The sequence below is a fragment of the Gossypium arboreum genome, chromosome 5 (assembly GCF_025698485.1).
Source record: "Gossypium arboreum isolate Shixiya-1 chromosome 5, ASM2569848v2, whole genome shotgun sequence".
NCBI lineage: Eukaryota > Viridiplantae > Streptophyta > Magnoliopsida > Malvales > Malvaceae > Gossypium > Gossypium arboreum.
The window spans coordinates 9,400,424-9,421,761 of NC_069074.1; the positions used below are offsets into that span (position 1 = coordinate 9,400,424).

At 31.5% G+C, this 21,338-nt stretch overlaps 2 protein-coding genes across 5 annotated transcripts; one reads left to right on the top strand and one right to left on the bottom strand.

Annotated features, from left to right (window-relative positions):
• The first annotated feature begins 875 nt into the window (after nt 1-875).
• Nucleotides 876-9,167, top strand: LOC108453423 (probable protein phosphatase 2C 21). 4 transcript variants are annotated; one of them, XM_017751516.2, is made up of 12 exons: nt 1,391-1,615; nt 1,719-1,833; nt 2,316-2,435; nt 3,686-3,749; nt 5,237-5,345; nt 5,872-6,025; nt 7,009-7,134; nt 7,573-7,696; nt 7,773-7,849; nt 8,113-8,165; nt 8,577-8,631; nt 8,713-9,167. In XM_017751516.2, exons 3-12 carry the CDS (start codon nt 2,319-2,321, stop codon nt 8,863-8,865), a joined length of 1,032 nt encoding a protein of 343 aa, XP_017607005.1. In that variant the 5' UTR covers nt 1,391-1,615; nt 1,719-1,833; nt 2,316-2,318; the 3' UTR covers nt 8,866-9,167. The 4 variants fall into 4 exon arrangements, 3 of the variants coding, with proteins under 3 accessions (XP_052884365.1, XP_017607005.1, XP_017607004.1); XM_053028405.1 differs by lacking the exons at nt 1,391-1,615; nt 1,719-1,833 and adding an exon at nt 876-1,016; XR_001866555.2 differs by lacking the exon at nt 1,719-1,833 and having other exon boundaries at nt 1,418-1,615; nt 8,113-8,258; nt 8,713-8,757.
• Nucleotides 9,168-10,067: 900 nt separating this feature from the next.
• LOC108453424 (uncharacterized) lies at nt 10,068-10,820 on the bottom strand. The gene is made up of 2 exons (XM_017751518.2): nt 10,675-10,820; nt 10,068-10,531 (listed from the first exon to the last, which is right to left on the bottom strand). The coding sequence occupies exons 1-2, from the start codon at nt 10,725-10,727 to the stop codon at nt 10,303-10,305; spliced, it is 282 nt and encodes a 93-aa protein (XP_017607007.1). The 5' UTR covers nt 10,728-10,820; the 3' UTR covers nt 10,068-10,302.
• Nucleotides 10,821-21,338: the final 10,518 nt, after the last annotated feature.

A 21,338-nucleotide genomic window follows, 5' to 3' on the forward strand; every position in this document is an offset into this window, starting at 1 on the left:
CAAGTATTGGTTTAAAGAAAGTTGAGTCGCAATAATTTTTTAAAATAGAAAAAGAAAAAAAGTGGAAATTTAATTAGTAATACTAATGTATTATTAGTTTTAAGTAAATATTATTATAAAATTTATATAAAAAATGGTTCCAACAATGACCACATTCTTTATTTTGGTCACTTACTATTAAATTAATAATAAAAATAATAGCATGACATTTTTCTAACTCACATAATAACATATTTAATTCTCAATACTAATATATTCTATCAATTTCATCATAATTTTAAATAATTCAATAATTTAACTCTTCACATTTACAAATTTTATTAATTTTATCCTAACAAAAACCTTTTACTTGTAAAAGAAATGTTTACAAATTCCTACTTGTTCTTTGATCAAGCGTGTCAATTTTGAAACCAAATAGCTACTTGTTAGGATTTTAGTCCAAATTCTTTTGCTAGTCACAACTTCTTATTTGATTCAAATTTGTCTCAACCTCTCAAGAAACTCAACTTGAGTTACCGTAAGTCGTCTTTTCTTTACACGATCTACGCAAATTATTATCTCCTCCGTTAATATACTCATATTTTATGATTGGCTTTTCACATAATTGATTAAATCACAGGTAAAACAACATAAAAATCAGATGATTTTACCATGTGAGTACCAATCATCCAATCTTTTACAAACTTCATTATTGAGTATTCTCAAGCAAGGGATATATGTATATATAGTAACTGTAATATCCAAATGCTAAAACAACAAATACTGCAAGAAGGTGATAAACGTTTCCGCTTTAATGCTACTCAGTCTTTCTAAAACTATAGCGCGACTCTGTTCTGGACAGTATAATGAAAAAAGTAAAGATTTTGTTGTTGACAATTAGCTTTCCTACTGGAGGACAATCATTCTTTCAAATTAACCCAACATACAACATCATAAACATATGAGCAAATACAGAAGGAAAAATCAAAAGCTTAAAAGTAAAGAGAAAGAAACCCCAAGTCTGACACAAAACAAAGGTCAGTTTTTTTTAATCTCTTTAATTCCCTTAAATTCTTCTCTTCTTGTTCGATGATTTTATTTTATTATTTATTTCAGGGTTTTTTCTACTCTTAATATTAAATTGTTGTGTGTTCTTTAAAACCTGAAAAAAGTAAGTTATCCTTTCTTTTCTTTCTTCAAAATTTTTAAAAGAATTTGTAAATATGAAGTGTTAAAATTATTGAATTATCTAGAATTAGGATTAAATTGATAAAATATATTAAGGATTAAATATGTTATATACCAGTTAGAGAAAAGGCCACCTTATTATTTCCATTATTAATTTAAAGGGACCAAAACAAGAATGAATACAAGCATTAATGGTTATATTAAAAATTTTAAAGGTTGAGTGACCAAAATAAAAATATATGCATTGTTGAGTGACAATTTGTACAGTTTATCCAAACAAAAGTGCCCGAAGTTAACGCAGTACGTGTCGTAGCCACGGTTCATTTGGCTCGAAAAATGATTATCAAAGAACAGATGAAAGAAAAGAAAACAGTAACAGTGTCTCTAACAGATCCATTCTCATCTCTCTCGCTCTGAAAACCCGTACGGATTCTCAAATTGCCAACAAGTGAGTTTCATTTTCGCATCGATTATCATAAATACAAATTTCAATTCGATCTCCATTGGACGCGTTTTAGTTTCAATTAATTTTATTTATTTTACTTTGTTAGATCTGTTTGGTACCTGGAAAAACCAAAGAAAATGAAAAGAAATGCATGTTGATTGACGGGAAATTTTTGTTCCTCTAGGCTCGACTTTCTGCATCATCAAAACGGGAGAAATTAGGTTGTTATAGCTGCCTTGATGTTGATTTTTGATTCGGACATGTTTGCTCCAAAACGATTTTGATTATGAATAAATCTTTTGAATTAGAAAAAGGATAGTGATATTGTTGTCCTAGTTTGATTCGATCTCTTTTAACATTTATTAACTGTGTTTTGACATGCGGTTTTGTGTTAATCTATTGAAATGTATTACCATTTTGTTAGTTAATGGAGTTAGGACCGTGCGCAAATGTTAAAGAATTAAGCTTGCCATATGTTCATACCACACAATATTCGCATATATTATATCTACAAGCTTTTGTGCGGAGTGGTGAGGAATTGTGCGTATATTCTACATACTTTAATGTTTAAAGATATGTAAGGCAGAAACAATTGATTTCTTTGTACAAGCATATGCATGTGCTTGTGTCATTTGTTTCAAGGTATGGAAGTAGAAATTTAATATAGAATATGTGACCTGATAGTTTTTATTGGTTTATTCAGGAAATGGGGGTATATCTCAGCACCCCAAAAACTGAGAAGTTATCAGAAGATGGTGAAAATGACAAGCTTCGATTTGGATTGTCGTCCATGCAAGGATGGCGTGCATCTATGGAAGATGCTGTAAGTTCTCTCTCTACCTTCTCATTGTTTGACTTAATATACTATCTTTGAATCATTAACTAAAGTCATAGGACTTGCCTTCTGTTAACGACAAATCGTAATATCTGCTTTTCATATATCTAGTATACGTTTCTTAACAAGGCATTAAATAATATCTAGTCTTGGCCAATATCCTATATCTAGTCTTGGCCAATATCCTATGTCTAGTGTATTGAATAAATACTAATAACTGCTTATCTTACACCTATTACATGCTTCTTGACATGGTATTAAGAATCATATAACTTTTAAGCTGAGTGTTAAGATCGCATCATCACAAGGCAGTGAGAAAGCTCCTCAGTGTTTTACTGATTCTATTTTTTTGAATATCAAATCAGATTATAAAGATTTCAAAAGTTAATCTGCTACTTTCTTAAAGTTTTTTCACATTGATTGGAATGTTGTGAGTCATGACAATAAATTGACATGTAATTTCTTAAAGCTATTTCATATTGATGCTAAGGAATCAAATTACATGATATACAAGCTAAAGATAGACATGAGACTTAGCTGGTAATATTATTCTGATATCTATGGCATAAGGGATTTTTTTTTGTGTGTGTGTGTCTCGGCGCATGCATACTTGGTGCTGGTTGGAGAGGGGGGGGGGGGTTAGCATCTATGGTACCCAACCTCGAGGATGAGTGTTTGATATGGGTATATGTCCAAAACTGGCATGCTCTATTTTTTTCTAAGTTTTTTCACATGTTTGGAAGATCACACTTCGATATCCATGTCTAAATATGTGCCAAACACAAGTGTCAAACATGCATATTTGGAAAATGAAGAGTCTAGGTAACATAGGACAGAAGAGTGTCAGTTTGGCCTTTAGAAATATTTATCCCAGGTTACACTTTTCTAAAATTTTCCATTTAGTCCTGATAACATGGGAAAATGAAGAGTCTAGGCAACATAGGATACAAAAACATGTCCTTTTAATTTGAGCTCCTAACGTATTTATCTCAAGAGATAATTTTTGCTTCTTATGCGTGCACACATGCTTTTTTTTGGAAGTAATTGCTTGATGCATATCCAACTATGTTGGAAACCTGTTATATCTATGGTGTTTGAGGGATACAGGTCCTTGTTAAAAGCATGTCTGCTATAATAATTGATGATTATTTCCATTTAACTACAGGCCATTTTTGTACCTCTTGATAACTCAATTTGCCTTCAATGATGCCATGAATTTGTTTTTATGGTGTTTGCAGCATGCAGCATATCTGGATCTGGACGACTCAACATCATTTTTTGGTGTTTATGATGGTCATGGAGGTAAGGATTGAGCTCTTTTTCTTTTCTTTGTTCCTTTAATTTTTATCACATCACTTTATTTTTTCTTTAAAAAGTTCACAAAGTTTAGATTTCAGTGAAGTTTTTCTTCCCTTTGCTGGTGCTGTTTGTATTCCTTCTTCCTAATATAATTTTAGTTATTCCTTTGACAAACCTTAACTGACCAGTAAGTGTGTTGGTCTTGCCACTGGTAAAGCTACTAGAGCAAAATTATGTCTTTAAATACTGAGGTTTTATGATATTACAAGAGACCGACCTGTTGACACCTGAGTGTGTTTAATACATATCATTGGAGGCATTAGCTTTCTCTGTTTGTATGCGTGTGTCCTTTTCTTTTTGGTTTTGTGCAAATATTATTATAGAACTTTTCCTTAACTGTAGGCGAAAGGTGCAACCTTGCTTGTTTAGAAACGGTTATTGTAACAACTTTTATGTTTTCAATTCATAAAAAGGAGACAAAGAGAAAGCTAAAAAAGTTGGATCTAAGGATGTATGTCATCAAATCTTGTCTTTTCTTTTCTTGGTTTTGTTTTTAGCACTCTTTCGGTACAAAATAATATCTGAAGATAATGTTGAGTTGGCAGTTCAGTCCCATATGGTATACAGTGCCTTAATTGGTTGAGCTATTTTCTTTTATTTGAAGGCCACTTGTAGTGTCCAGTTGAGCCCAATAATCCTTTTAAAATTTGACTTGCACTGACACTCCAATGACCTCGTTAATGATTCTGAATATACCATCACACTTTGATGACCAGTAGAGAGCAAGCTGCATTTTGGGCTCGCTTTTCTTGTATTATGATGATATTTTCTATTAGAAAATGAGAAAGGGATTGGAGCTGGTTAATCACATTACTGGATAGGTAAGACCTGCATGTACAGGCCATGCCTTAGTTGGCAAAAAGGTCGTCAATTGTGAGGATAAGGTTTTGGCTTTCAAGTTCAGCTTCCCCTGCAGTTAGGTTCTTAAGATGCTTCTTTGTAATTGATAGAGTTAAGGGCCTAGACACTCAACTCATTCTTGAGTTTCTATGCAATGAATGCTTATGTCTGGCTGCAAAGTTTCTTCTTGATTTTTCTGCTAAAATTGGATTTGAATGCTTTGAAATATTGATGCATCTTGGAGAGTTTCCGGGATGGAGGGTACCTTCCTTTCTCAGGCAGCTTTTGATAAACTGAGATTATGTTCTGCATAGTTAATACTATTTGTAACATTTCATGTTTGTAAACTTATAGAGAAAGTTTTTAGTTCATATCAGTTGTGTAGGTAAATATTGGTTTCTGTGGAATGTTTTAAACAAAAAAGTTGAGCTGCTCACAACAGAATTGTTACTTTTGCTCTTGTTCCCTTTTTTCTTATTGATGCTTTCATGATTTTCACAGCTTTTATACATAAAATTAGTTGTTGATCTGATTAAATTCTTTGTACCTAGTCATTTAAGCATATTATATGTGGGTCCATTTATCTGTAGGTAAAGCAGTGGCTAAGTTTTGTGCCAAGCATCTTCATCAGCAGGTGCTCAAGCATGAGGCGTATTCAGCTGGAGATATTGGGACTTCAGTACAGAAAGCTTTTCTCAGGTTCCTTTACTGGATTTATTTGTGTATTCTTTTGGTAGCAATATACGGAAGATATGTCATAGCTCAACCACAAGGCAGCTGAAAAATTGCCTTTGACAAGTAAGTAATATGTTCCAAGTTTCCTGGGAATCAGGAAATGGACCATGTGCTTGGAGCTCCATGATCATTGCCACTCAAAATATCTTAATGCCATACATGGTTGTTTAAAGTTTTTCCTTTTCATCTAATGAATCCCTTATGACACTGATGAAATTGCATTTTGTTATTTACATAAATGTTACTGTTTTTAATGGATAGTTTATTTATAGCTCCATTCTGGCATATGCTAGTGCCACTGCATCTTTGACTGTTTAGGTCATTGTTCTCTAGCATCTTTTGCTTTTTTCATTCATGAACTTGAAATTTAAGAGTATGATCAACTTCATTTTACTGGATAAAATATGATATAGTAAGGCTGCTTCTTGTTAATTGTTTCTCCTGCTATACATGCATTCAACTGCTATTTTTTTTTTTTTTAATCATACAGAATGGATGAGATGATGTGTGGACAAAGAGGATGGAGAGAATTAGCAGTCCTGGGAGATAAAATGGACAAAGTTTCTGGTTTTGTTGAAGGGTTTGTATGGTCTCCTAAGGGTGATGAAGCCAATGACCATTTTGATGATTGGCCTCCTGAGGAGGTATTTTTGTGATAGAAAACTAAATTTTTGTCTTAGGTGTATGAAGCAATTTCATTTTGTATGTGACTAGAAAATGTTTCAGTAAGATCTAAGCTACAAGACCTTAAGTTTTTCTTAAGTTGCTATGCTCGTTCATGCCAAGGAAATATGCTCTAGATTTTGGTTTTAGGTATATTCTTGCATAATAAACTCTTTATAAATTAGTTTTGTTATTTGCTTATTTGGTAAACTGGAAAATTTTTATGGGAATACCAATAACAGAAGCTTCGTGTCTTGTGAACTTTATACAAACACTTTTTATACTATTTTTAGTGAACTTAGACGTATTTAATTTTACCAATCAATACTTTTTTAGGGAAATGACTTAATTGAACCAACTCTATGAAGTATGCTAATTTTAATTGAGGTAGGATATAGTCAGGAATTGAACATGATTAGTTAAGTTCACTATATTGTTTTTAGGGCTAGATCAAGAGAGGGCTGTTAACAAAGGAAGAGGAAAGTTATTAGAAACTTTTTGAGTTCTATGAGCCTTTGAGAAGCCTAAACAACGGAAAGTGGATATAATTAAGGAGAAGGAAGATCTTTGCTTGAGGTTTTAAGATTTATTACAAGGATTTTGATACAAATTGGATTGGAAATAATATAAAAGGGGCATGTGGACCCTTCTTATGTTAAAAGGGGTTGGATTTCTTCTTATTTTGCCCTATGATTCTGTAGAAGAAAATTGGAAAACATGAAGGAAACTAGCATTCTGTCGATAAGTACACTCTGGTTGTCTGTTTAAGAATTTTCTGCAGGTTACCTAGGACTGTCATTTACTGTGGTTACTTGAAGTATCATTTGTGCTTGAGACTTTACTATGATTCATTTAATTCTTTCAATGCAATACCACTAAGTAAGAAGCTTTTGTTTGATTGGTCAAATATGTCTATTTTACTTATGAGATTCCGATGTTGGCTTTTCTATTGGTTGCAAACTAGGGTTCTCACTCCGATTTTCATGGACCTACTTCTGGATGCACAGCCTGTGTTGCAATAATTCGAAACAAGCAACTAGTTGTTGCTAATGCTGGTGATTCCCGTTGTGTAATATCTAGAAAGGGGCAGGTACAATTTTCTTTTCTGTAGAACCCTGAAAACAGAATTTCAGAATTTTGTTTATTTCCACGGAACCTTTCCTTAAGGCCTCTCAAAGTTGTGAGCTGAAAGGATGTCCACGTTGAATGACAAGTAGTGCTTTTGTCATAAGTTAATACTCTAGCACTTTTAAGGGACTGTTGTTCTTGCCCTTTTAACTGCATGGAAATGGTTGTAGAAAGTAGCACATGCTTTTACCATTTTCAATTTTATTGATGATATGAGAGTGAAAAACATTTGCTTTAAGTGTAATAGTCACTATATAGCATGTAAAGCATTTATTAATGCTCCACGTTCAGATTCCTTTTTTCTTTTACCTCTCTCCTTTGGATACACAATATGGTTCCTCTTTAATACGGCGTGGCTTAGCTGCTGCATGCTTTATTTCTTAGATGTCACTTTTTACAGGCATATAATTTGTCTAAAGATCACAAGCCAGACCTTGAACTGGAGAAAGATAGGATTCTGAAAGCCGGTGGTTTTATTCAAGTCGGACGTGTCAATGGAAGTTTAAACTTGGCCAGGGCTATTGGTACCTTCTAGATCCAAGGGGGCAATGGATCTAATATTTATTTGCTTGTTGGTTTATGATTGTCTTTCACTTGCAGGAGATGCGGAGTTCAAACAGAACAAAAGTTTACCTGCTGAAAGGCAAATTGTAACAGCTAATCCAGACATCAACACTGTAAGTGAATTGCTTTAGCCTTTAATATTTGTGTTATATTCTAGCTCTTTCAGTAAAATTTCATGCTGGTCAATTGATTTAGTAAAGAGACTACTTTTGTAGTATTCTTTAAGCAAAATTAAAAACTTCTTTTTGTATTTTTTAAAAAAATCAGATGCATGTATAAAACTTTTGCTGCCATTTAAGCAAAAGATACATCATTCCCAATTAGTATCCATATTTATCCACATGTTTATAATCTGGTTTTACCCTCTTTAAAATAGGTTGAGATCTGCGATGACGATGAGTTTCTTGTTTTAGCTTGTGATGGGATTTGGTGAGTCTCCTATTGTAAGAACTTGCATTCCTTTTACCCTCCTGCTCTGAAATCAACCTTCGGTCCTACCTGGATACTATTCAGAACACTTAGGTAATTTGCAGTAGATGGTTCCAGGCCTGTGACACATTCTGGATGCACACGTGCCTACTTGCTAATCATTCTCAAAGATTAAATATCAAGCAATCTGTCATAGGAAATATATACATAACATATATATGCTTTGCTTATATTTGTTTATGTATGTATTATGCATTGACATGTGTATATATTAATTTGCTAAAAAGATAAAGAGAACGTAGTGTACCATTTATAGATTCCCTTGGGAATTGGGAGCTTGTAAGATGGCCATTGCTGAGGATGTTTGTTTTCATTAATTTGAAGATAGCATCGTTGTGTTTTGTTGATTAGGGACTGTATGTCAAGTCAACAACTAGTGGACTATGTACGAGAGCAGTTGAACTCTGTAAGTTCCTTAACAAAACATTATAAACCTATCAATATAAAGATTCCATTAATTATCTACAGATCTCTTCCCATGGTGCAGGAAACTAAACTTTCAGCAATCTGTGAGAGAGTATTCGACAGGTGCTTGGCTCCAACAGCTGGTGGGGAGGGATGCGACAACATGACAATGATTCTTGTTCAGTTCAAAAAACCTGTTGGTTCAGGTACTTCTTTGAGCAGCACCCAGCATTGAAAGATCGAACACCCACGAACCAGGTAAAACGTACATTTGGATTTTGGACCTTAAGAAGCATTAGTCTCTTCTCCCAAGCAAACACGTAATGAATATTACACTTTCTTATTATGTAAGTGATTTGCGGTTTATGATTTGTAAATGATCCAAGGTTTTTTATTTCGCGACTCCGCTATGTCGGGTTTTTCATTTTGTAAATATGGTGTTAATTGTTATGTTTTTCCTTTGAAATGTAAGGGGTTTCCCGTGACACTACCAACCTAATAAGTTCAAGCGTGCCTATATCTTGTAAGGTCTAACAAGGATCCGATATTATTATTATCATCATCATTGAGTTTTAGTTTGGTTTGATTGATATTATTATTGTTGTTACGATTTAAAGAGGCGAATCCAAACTTGGTTAAGTGAGTAGAATCCTCTATTTTAGATGTTGAAAATTATAAATAACTTAAACATTGTATAAGAGAAAATTTTGAATGAAATAAAAGGGAAATTTTAAAAATAAATAAAAAATCAAAGACGCTGACTTTGGAAATGCTTATGTAGGGAAGGTGGTCAACAAGTAATAATTGGAGAGAGAAAATAATATATAGATATAATGCAATCAGTACACTCGCAATAGCTTTGATAATGCTGTCTCTACAATTGTACGATGAATTGCTAAGTTGACACTTATAACGATTAATGTTTGAAAAACTATATGTTATTTTATGTGAAAAATGAACTCGTTTTTTTCAACATGTTGAGGTTCGAAATTTCTCTTGTTTTTTTTTTTCATTATTTTATCTAAGCAAGTATTTTTTCTAAAAGATTTTTAAAGCTTTAATTAAAAAATGAGATATTTGCTCCAAAATATTCGTAAAACACATCGATAATATGTATTTAGAAAGAAAAAAAACTATGCATGTGCAACTTCTTTATCCATTTGTAAAATTAGGGTCAAAACCCAAGAATGAAATTGAAAATTGAATTCTAAGGTTTATTTAGGAAAAGAGAAGTGTAGGGAGTAAAGAAAAACTCTGGAATACTAGAGATGTGCTTGTTCTCGACTAAAAACATCAGCCACAGTGAATAAATAATAATAATTAAAATAAAATGTAAACCCCTCTCCTTTTTATTTTACTATGTTCCCAGCGATATACCATTGTTGTTTAATAGAAATATATAAAAATGAGTTTTGTATGTTCTTAAAGCTCAAAGAATTTTGTGCAATATTGGAATTTCTGATGAAATTACAAGTACAACCAAAATCGAGTATATAAGAATTCACTGAATTAAATCAAACTAGAAAACTAAGAACCAACATAAAAATTAAACTTCAACAAGTTTACTTAGATTAACATATAAGGTTCAGACTATTAAAACATTATATTTTAAATTCTATTTAATATTGATTTTAAGTTATAATTCTTAATCCGATCCCACTTATAAACAGCTCTAATCATAGGAAAACCAATGAATGGCAGCAGTATCTTTGGCAGCAGGTGCAGGAACATCAGCCATGACCTTTTCTTGGCCCTTGGGGTAATAAATTCCAGTTCGGTCATGAGGAACCCAGCAGCAACTCCCTTCCATGCTACTCCTCTTCTTCACTTCCTCCGCCTCCATTTTCATCGGCTCTCGAACCGCATCCGTGCCCTTTGTGCAATATTTCCTCATTATCGGCCTGCATTCTCAACATAAACACACATACACTAATTATCGAGTCTAGAAAAGAGTAAATCATTTTTTCTGGATACAAGGATGCACGTACTTATTACGGAGTCAAAAATGCATTAAAACTTTAAAGGGATGAATGAAACGACATACTTGAAAAATAAGGAATTGATTGAAGGTGATCCTCTAGTAAACGTTGCTGCCATGTGGATATTACTATCTTATCACCAAAGTCCCAAATAGCGGGGAAGTAATGGGCAAATCATATAATGCAATGAAATGGGATTATATAGAGGGAAATGAGGGATGGGCAATTGAACATCTTATCCATTTCTCTCTTTTCGATGAACATTTCTGTTGGGGACCTTTTCACTATTCGTCATGTTTTGCCTTTTTCTCTATTAGGATTAGAAAACATCTTACCTTACCTTTTTCTCTATTCCTTATTATTGTTTGTTGATGTCAATGTAAAATTTTATATTATTTAAGGTTAAATTCACAAGTTGATATATAAATAATATCATTTTTCCATTTTGATATTCAAGAGGTATCTAAATTACTTTTTTATTTTCAAGTCGATACTTCCATTAGTCAAATGGTTAAGTCTATTTAAAAAAAAACTTAACCTAGAAAATACTATCTAAATTATATCCTTTTTCGCAACTTTTATTTTTAAAAGTGTTACCTAAACTATTTTTAGTACTCATTTTACACCAAAATGCTATATTTATTAAAAAAAAAGTTCTAGCCATAATACCGTCACATCATTTAAAATTTTAAAAATAATTTTACTTTATTTCTCTCTTTATTTTTTTTTCCTTTTTCCTTTTTTCTTCTTTTATAATATATGGAAGTAAACAATGCTCAAAATTTACACTCCAAAGGTCAAGATGTTAATGATTAATTTTGTTTTTGAATTTCAGTGCTTGTTTCTCGACCTGAGGGGATTAAAAAAGTTCTTTCATCAATGAAAATTTGTTTTTTCCAAAACTAGATTAGATTGACTTGTCAAACCGATTGAACAAGGAATCAACCTAGGTAATAAGGGTTGAATCAATTGACTTGTGAACTAATATTTGTCGATTTAATCATGTTAAAAAAATTGATTTAATCGATTTTCTCTATTGTTAAAATGTTATTATTTTTATTTTATATTTTTTTAATAATTTAGTTGAACAAATTGGACGAACCATTCAAATTGAAAATTAGTGGCCTAATTGATTCAACATCGGTCCAGTTCTGAAAACCTTAATTGGCTAACAATTGAATTAATAAAAGGTAACAACTTTGGGAGAAAAGTAATTTATGTTGTGACCAAAAAAAAGTAATTGGCCATAGTTAAAGTATCAATTTGTAGGTTAAGTTTTTTAAAAATAAATTTAACAGCTAGAGGAATAGGATACCGACTTGTGAAGAAAAGGGTAGCTTAGGTATCACTTGTCACAAAAAGAAATTATAATTTCAAAAAACAAAGTATAATTTAGATAGATGAATATAATACTGAGATTGAAAGAAAGATATATGATTGGTTCAAAAAGCAATAACAAAATTTTGTACAATCCATGCTATTGATCCAACTGTTTTTTTGGGCTTTATTCGGTTTCTACGTTTTACTTCACTGGTTTTTAATATTTATGTTGGGTTGATTATTTGTTTATGTCAAAATTATAAAGTAAAAATTTGAAGGTTAAAATATGTTGTAAGTCTCCAACACCTTGTACATTTAGAATTTAGTCCCTATTTTTATTTATAGGAATTTAATCTCACTATTTTTTGAATTAAAAATTCAGTTCAATTGTTATCACTATTAAAACTTCTCTATTAAATTTATTGTAGTGACATTTTAAAATTAATATATATATATTGACTTGGTAGTCATGCAACAATAAAAATAATATTAAAAATATTAATTAGGATTTTTTCTTAAAAATACTCGCTTGAACTCAATCAATATAAAATAATTTTTTATCATAATGTTCCTAAGAAAAATTGACTTCAACATTTGATTGAAATAATTAACAATATTAACTATTTAAACTAACTAATGACACTACAAAGTAAACGAACCAAATTATATAAAAAAATTAAAGCATATATATTAAATCTAAGTTTCGACAAAGTATAAGAGACAAAATTGAAATTTGACCATTATCATATAAAGTAAATAAAAAAAAAACAAAAGGCATACTAAAAAAATGGGAAGCCACTCGTCAAACTCTAAGACTATTAAGACATTTAAATTATATACAATCGTGCAATATTTTTGCAATGTCCCCCTACCCGAGACCATCGCCGGAGTCGAGCAGGAGACATTACAAAACTTATCTTAGCACTTAAACAGTTTTCGTAGTAAACTATCCATCTGCTTCACGGTCGCTAAAAAAATCATATCTCGAGTTACGAAACTCAAAATCTAATTCCGTAAATTTTCCCTGAAACTAGACTCATATATCTACTTACTAATTTTTTTCTAGAATTTTTGGTTAGGCCAATTAGTACAGTTTATTAGAAAAAGTCTCCCCTGTTTCAGGGTTCGGCTACTCTAACCCTTATGCACTACGAATCAAATTTCTTCCTGTACAGAAATCCAATGACTATGCCATTTGTTTCAATTAAAAATAGACTCAATAAGGAATCCATACAAATAAAGTTTGAGTCCTAATTCTTAATACACAATTTATGGTGAATTTCTAAAGTCAGAATAGGGAATTCACCAAAACGTAAATATCTCATAAAATACAACTCTTTTACCTATTTTATTTCTTCCATATAAAATAGATTCATTAAGCTTCAATTAAAATTTTATTCATTATCTAATTCACTTTATACTATTTTTGGTATATTTTCAAAGTTGGACTACCGCTCTTGTCCAAATCTGTTTTAGTATAAAATGTTGATAACTAAGTTTATAACATCTTCATTTCTTCTCTCTACAATATTTACCAACACTTCCTCTTATTACTCTTCACTAACATATCAAAACATACCATACTTAAGGTTTTGGTAACATTTACAAAACATACCAAAATATCACTTAACAACTTAGATACTTTCAAAATGACCAAAAGACATCCTAGGTACAATGCCATTTTCCAAAAAGATAGAAACTTCACCAATTTGAGTTTGGGGATCGGCTTGTATGCTGAGTCCTTATACTTTCGTACCTAGCCTGCGCACGGAAACAAACCGTCTGTGAGAATACTCTCAATGGTATTTCTATAAACAATAGCTTAATCAACTTTAAAACATGGTAATTCAAACACATTATTGCTATTATTCAATATCAATCAGTACTTTAATAACCTTTACTTTATTTACCCTTATTAACATAACTCGGACACTGACGGATACACGGATCCAACCCACACTCCGGGATAAGCACATAGTGCTTCATCGGAATAAATCCGGAACTTTAACATTATAGTACACAAAGTACTTCATCGGAACAAATCCGAAACTTTAACAGTAGTCGACACATAGTGTCTCATCGACTCAATGTCGGAATATCCCAATACTTCCAATTCCTATGACATGTCAACTATATCCGACTAGCCCGACACTGTTAATAGGGTATTCAAAATCACATTCATTTCAATATGGTAAAAATACTTACCTCATTCACATTTTCATACAATATAAATATAAAATATAGTAATAACGATTAAGCTCGGTTTATAGAAATACAAACCACTATTTATCGAATTTAATCGATATCTGTAACAGCCCAATTTTGGCCCTAGTCAGAACAGTAGTTTTGGGACCACTATTTCGAGGCCAGAGAAAATTATTTTAGTATTATTTTGTGTTATAATATAATTTTATAAGTGCATGTAAATTTTGGTAAATTAATTTTAGCGATTTCTAGTCCAATTTCGAAAAAGGACTAAATCGCGTAAAAGGTAAAAGTTGTGTGTTAATGCCTAAATGTGTTAATAGACTAGAGAACTAAAATTGGAGGCATTTAAAGGGCAATTAGACCCTTTTTAAGTGTGTGGCCGGCCAAGGGGAGACCAATTGGTCAAAAGGCCAAAATTTGTGGCTTTTATGTGTTTTAATTGACTAATTAGTAATAAAATAAAGAAAAGAAAATATCATCTTTTCTTCATCTTCTCTCCACCGAAAAATGGCAGCAAAGAAAGGGTTTAGAAGCTGGAAAATTTCAGCAAAGAAACTCCCTTTATAGTAAGTGATTTTAATGTCTTTGCTTGATGATTTTTACATTTTTGGAATCCCTAAAGCATGAGCTTTCATAAGAGGGGATTATTTTGCAAAATGATGAAGAGTCTAGGGTTTTACCATGAGAGTAAATGTGTTGTTTTCTGTGTTTTTATGGAAGATTATGAGTCCTAGTTGTCTAATAAACAACTTTTGTGAAAGAAATTGCATGAAAATACCTTAAAAAGGGCTAAATTGCTAAGTTGTAAAATGAGTTGTAAATGTGTAAAATAGTTGAAATTATGAGCTGCTGTAGTTATGAAAATGGTTCATCTAGACTCAAGGAGTAAAGAAATGTGATAAAAATTAATTTACGAGCATTGGGGCAAAAGTGCAAATATGCAAAAGTTTAAGGGTCAAAATGAAAATTTGTAAAAATATGATTTTTAGACCCATATGAATATTGTGACTGATTTTTAGGCTAAATTGATGTTATAGATGATGAAAATTGAGATTTGGACCTAGAACGGAAAGAAATCGATTTATGGACGAGTATGTCTTTTCACCTTTGTGGTATCGAGGTAAGTTCGCATGTAAACAATACCATGCTATACATGTATTTAAATGTTATCATTACATGAATTGTACAGATATTAATGTGTATGTGATTAATAGAAATAGATAAGACAAAGCCTTAATAGGCAAGGAAAAATCCCGTTTGAACCTTAGGAATAAATTAGGATACGAGTGACATGTCACTAGGAATTATGAGTCTAGATGACTAGCTCGATAGTGAGCATTGAAATGTCATGAGATATGAGATAGCTTTCGCTACAATTGAGGCACTTATGTGCAAAGGCTTTTCTGAGTATCCAATTATTATTCCAAGTGTTCAACGGGCAATCCAAGGAAAGAGTTGATAATGGTCCCAATGAGGTAAGTCATTGGTGAGTATGCACTCGAGTTATGTTACGAGTTGTGCAAGTATGTATACTAAGCCTATGAGAATGCCTTGATATGTGATGATCTATGATGCATAATATGTGTTCTTACCATGATGGATAAAATGGTGTTGTATTAATATTATGAACAATGACCATGAATGAGTAACTTAGCCTTGACAGATTTGAGTTACTGCAGTAGTGTAACTTTGAAAATACACTAAAAATAGTGGAAAATGAATTAAAGGTAGAATAAAATATGGGATTAAAGCTTAATGAGTCTATTTTCACATGAAAGAAATAAAGGAAGAAAAAGAATTCTATATTGTGTGATATTTAAATTCTCGTGAAACAGGGTCTGAATGAATTCGAGATCCCCTGTTCTGATTTTATAAATTCACCATAAATTGTAAAAAAATTATTAAGAGTCATACCTTACATGCATGGATTCCTTATTGAGACTATCTTTAAGGGAAACAAACGGCATGATCATTGGAATTATGTACAGAGATAAATTCGGTTCGTAGTGCATAGGGGTCAGAGTAGTCATACCCTAAAACAGGGGAAATTTTAACTAATAAACTGTACTAAATGGCTTCACCAAAAATTCTAGAAAAAAAATTAGTAAGTAGACATATGAGTCTAGTTTCAAGAGAAATAGACGAGAACATTATTCGAGTCCTGTACTATGAGATAATTGAACTTTAGTGCAGAAGTGTTGAAACTGTCAAATAGTGAATCAGGAGCAAACTTGAGGAATAAACTGTACTAATTGGCTAGGTCAAAAATTCTGGAAATTTTATCGAAGAAAGATAAATGAGTCTAGTTTCAGGGAAAATTAACGGAACTTAATTTGAAGTTTCGTAGCTCTAGATATAAATAATTTAGTGACTGCTGCTCAGGAAGAGAGCTTGTAGTGAACTTGAGAATATGTTGTAAACATTGATAAAACAAGTTAATGAGTTGCTTATTGTTTTAATATGAACTTACTAAGCGAAAGCTTACCCTCTTATTTCCCATGTTTTCTAGAGTTTCCAGGTTAGCTCGGGTTGGAGGCTGTCAGAGATATTATCACACTGTCGAGTTAACGCTATCGGCGTAAGTAAACTCAAGTGATTCTAGTCTATGGCATGTATAGGGTTTTAATGTGAGTATGTAATATTATGATTTAGCCAAAGGCATTGGCTTGTTATTAAGGTAGTATTGTAATATTATGATTTAGCCAAAGGCATTGGCTTGTTATTAAGGTAGTATTAGTCATGTAAATTGGCCTATGTCGGCTAATATCGTTATGGGCCCATATGATTATTCTTATGCATGTATGTTATTATCTCTTGTGATGTTGCTTACAACATGTATGCGTAGAGATTGAATTGAGATTCATTGATGAGCTAATAACTAATGCAGGATTAAGTGATTGGTAAATAGTTAATAATGCTTCATGAATGGTTTGTGGATATGATTATGCATGCTTTGTGATGGACAAGAGGTTTGATGACATGTTGATAGCTATAGCATTAATATGGTAAAGATGAAAGAAAAACTTATTGTAATGGTTGCATGTGAAATTACCATGGTCATGTCATGTTAGGAAGGTTTAAGTGCCTAATTGTAATGACCCGAATTTTACCGTTACCGAAAAAGTGTATTTTTGGGTCTCTGTTTCTGAAAAATGGATTCGTAAATATTTATTAAAAATATTTACGAAGTAAAATGAGTGGTTAATTAGAGTTTAATTGAGTGAATTTAATTTAATTAAGAGTAATTAAGAAAAGGACTAAAATTGAATAAGGGTAAAAGTTGAATTATAGATTAAAAGAAAATAAAAAGGACTAAAAGGAAATTATACAAAAAGTATAAATTGAGGCGGTTTACCGTGAAGAAAATCTAAGATTTTTTTTGTGTTTAGTATATTATTATATAATAAAGATATTTTATGTTTTAATTATATTATATTATATAAATTAAAGAAACAAAAGAAAGGAAATAGAAACAGAATGAAACGAAACAGAGAGCAGGGGAGAAAAAGAAAGAAAGAAGGGGAGAAAAGAGAAAATTGAAGGTTTGAAGCTTTAAGCTTTAATAGGTAGTTCAATCAAGCCCTTTTTACTTAATTTTGATGTTTTAGAAGTTTTAGAACAAAGTTTTGATGAAATTAAGTTGATATTTTGATAGTTATTAGATTTCTAGATATTTTCCATGTTAAATAAAATGATGAATTAAGGGCTAAATTGATAGAAATTCAAGTTAAAAATGATACAAGGATTGAATTGTAAAGTGATTCATAAGTTTTATGCTTTAAGGACTAAATTGAAAGAATTTCGAAATTATGGTTTTATGATGAAAAATAGATAATTATGTCTAAGTTTGGTTAAAAATTGAGTAGGAATAAAGTATGAATTAAGATAGAAAAGTAAGTGAATTTAGTTAGGATTAAATTGAAATTAAAGTAAATCAACATTTTGTACTAAGACTATTTTGGACAGAAGCAGTAGTCTAAGTTTGAAAAATCGTAAAAAATTTTAGAAATTGAATTAGAGGATGAATAAAATATGTAATTAAATATTATTGAGTCTAGTTTCTTATAGAAGAAACGATATAAGCAATTGAATTGTAAATTATGAGATATAATGAATTTTGTGAGACAAGGTCAGAATGAATTCGGGTTTCCCTATTCTGACTTTGGAAAATCACTAAAAATTGAAGAAAAATAATTAGAGGCTTAAAGTTATATTTTTAGAATCCCTAATGAGTCTATTTTCAGGAGAAATCAACGGGAATGTTATCCGAGTTCTGTATTGTGAGATAAGTAATTTTTAGTGAATTTAAAGAATAGGGGTGAATTTAAAGAATAAACTGTACTTAATGGCTAAACCAAAAATTCTGAAAATTTTATTGTAAGAAGATTTGTGAGTCTAGTTTAAGGAAAAATTAGCGGATCTTAATTTAGAATTCTGTAACTCAAGATATGAATTAGTAATGTATTAATGATTATGAATTGTATTAATTTGGTAGTCAATGTGGTACCGGAAATCTTGGCTAAGAAAGGACAAGACAAAGTCAATGGGAGTTAACTCGAAAATTACGGTTTGTATTTCTATAATCCGAACTTAGTTATTATTTGTTATATTTATATACATATGGCAATTGTTAGTGTTAGAATTATGATGTTTTACTATTGGAATGGATCGATTTTGGTATGCGATGAATTTATTGAATTTATATTGATTGAAATTATATTGATTGAATTATATAATATATATGAATTATGTAGAAATTTGAATATTGAATGAATGTTATATTGAAAAATATATTGATTGGAAATATGAGGAAATTGATATGAATATATGAGATTGTGATATTTGAATATTTGGTATTGAAAAGTGAATTGAATTGTATTGAATTATGAATTAATGTGCATAATTGAAATATATTTGTTGAATTGAATGAAATTGTATGAATTGTGAAAATGGGTAAATATGTGTAATTATCGGAATGAGATATTGATAAAAGAATTATTAAATTGAGAAAGTGAATGAAATACCCTATTAACTAGTCGGGCTGAGTCGGATATAATTGGCATGCCATAAGATCCGGAAGTGTACGGATTTGCGGCTTTATCGATCGAGCACTTTATGTGTCATATTTCAGGCACCTCGTGTGTCGTATCAGGCACCTCGTGTGTCGTTTTAGGCACTTTATGTGTCGTATACTGATCAGGTACTATGTACCGTTTTAGGCACAATGTGCCGTACTGGTGTGTTTGGGTTGGAATCCGTGTATCCGTCAAAGTCCGGGTTTGTTAATAGGGATAAATAAGTGAAAGATAAATCGAATAAATTTGATTGATCAAGCTATTGAAATGAAACGAGAAATTGAATTGAGAATTGAAAATTTAGATATGAAATTGAAAATATGAACCAAAGGTTCATGAAATGATTGGAGTTCGAATTGATGATATATGATGCCACTTGATGGATTGAAATGTGATTTGAGATATATGAATCGTATGTATATACTGAAAGCTATCAGGGATAGTAAGTTGATATGATATAAATGAAATTGATTGTTATTGAAATGAATTAAAATGGAATATGATTGATAAGTGTATAGTTGAATATAGTTTAATGATATTGAATTGTGAGTAAATTAAGGAAAGCTATACCGAGTAGTAAGTGAAAGAATGGAGTAAATAATAATGGATTTAGTTAAGAATTGAACAATTATGTTATTGTGTTTATTATATGATTTGTATAAAATTTATATGGTAAGTAGTTGAAATTTATCTATGAATAAATAATTGCATAATTGTAATTGTTATTATGATCTTAAGTATTTGTTATATTATAAATTGTTCGGATTATAGAAATACCACTGAGTATACCATACTCAGCGTCACGTTTGTTTCCGTCGCATGAGTTAAGTAAAGATAATACGTTGAATCAAGATCCTAAGACGATCCCGAATTCATTAAGGTAAAGTATGTTGAGTATTGATAATGGCATGTACCTAGGACGTTTTATGAGAGTCATTTAGGTTATAGAAGTATTGATGAAATGAGTAAATTATGGTTGGCAGCGGTATATAGTATGAATTTTGAAATTTACTAAAATTCGTAGTGATTCTAAATTAGTCCTGAATTGAATTTCTGTTCATATTGAACAATGAGGCCCATTAAAGGGACGACATCTTAAAACTAGGATGTGTGTGAATATTTATTTTAATTAATGACCGAAATTGGACTGTACTGATTGGTAATGTCTCGTAACCCTGTTCCGGTGACGGTATAGGGTTAGGGGACGTTACACTAATTTTGTCATGTTGTATGCTATTGTATAAGTATGCGTGCATGTGTTGTGAGTGTGACAAAATGGCTTGGAAAATAGCCTTGTATTTGTCCGTGTTTTTGGACATGGGTTCGGACACGGCGTGTCCTTAGCACCCAAGTGTGCTCTATACCTACACAGGCGTGTGGAGCCTTGATGCAAGAGATTTCCTAAGTTTTTTATGAGTTCTCGGTTGAGTCCCGAACCACCCCGAATGCATGTATTGGGCCCCGTAAGCTCGCATAAAGGACAGATTACATGTGAAAAGAAAAGTTTTTAATTATTTGAGATTTCATGGCCTTGTTTAGTATGGAAGTGTTAGTAAAAGTCAGGTAGCACCTCGAACCGAGTCTCAACGTCGGATGCGGGCGAGGGGTGTTACAATATCTTCGTTCACTTTCTCTTTTCCCTTCTTTGATGACGTATCCGGTGCTACGTTTGCTACTAACAATCATACAATTAAAAATCATCAATATATTAATTCATAAAACACATTTTCACTTTCTACCAAACTTTTACAAAAATTCCAATTTCATCCTTTTTCCATTACTAATCTTTTTTTCTTTAACTTAAGCTTCATATTCTCTTTTAATCAACTCATTAACAATTTCTAACTCATAAAATTCATTATAAAACATAAATTTTGAGCTCTATTCAACTTAGTCCCTATTTAAACCTAACTTAGAAATTCCTTTAACTAATCACTTTTAACTTCAATTTATTCAACTAAATCAATATCTAAAATTCTCTATTTTTCTTCATTTTAACCTCATACATGTAGAACTTTGAATTAGGCATCCATAAACATAAAAATCATAAGAAAATGAGCTAAAACAACTTACTAATCAAACTTTAGGGCCTTAATCCTCAAATTTCCCTTTTTTATTTCTTTCTT

Excerpts from the sequence above, each read along its gene's own strand:
- LOC108453423 (XM_053028405.1), top strand. The coding sequence starts at position 2,319 with ATGGGGGTATATCTCAGCACCCCAAAAACTGAGAAGTTATCAGAAGAT. Across the intron at positions 7,135-7,572 it reads TAATATCTAGAAAGGGGCAG|GCATATAATTTGTCTAAAGA; the intron begins GTACAATTTTCT and ends CACTTTTTACAG. Across the intron at positions 7,850-8,112 it reads CTAATCCAGACATCAACACT|GTTGAGATCTGCGATGACGA; the intron begins GTAAGTGAATTG and ends TCTTTAAAATAG.
- LOC108453424 (XM_017751518.2), bottom strand. The coding sequence starts at position 10,727 with ATGGCAGCAACGTTTACTAGAGGATCACCTTCAATCAATTCCTTATTT. Across the intron at positions 10,532-10,674 it reads ATCAATTCCTTATTTTTCAA|GCCGATAATGAGGAAATATT; the intron begins GTATGTCGTTTC and ends TTGAGAATGCAG.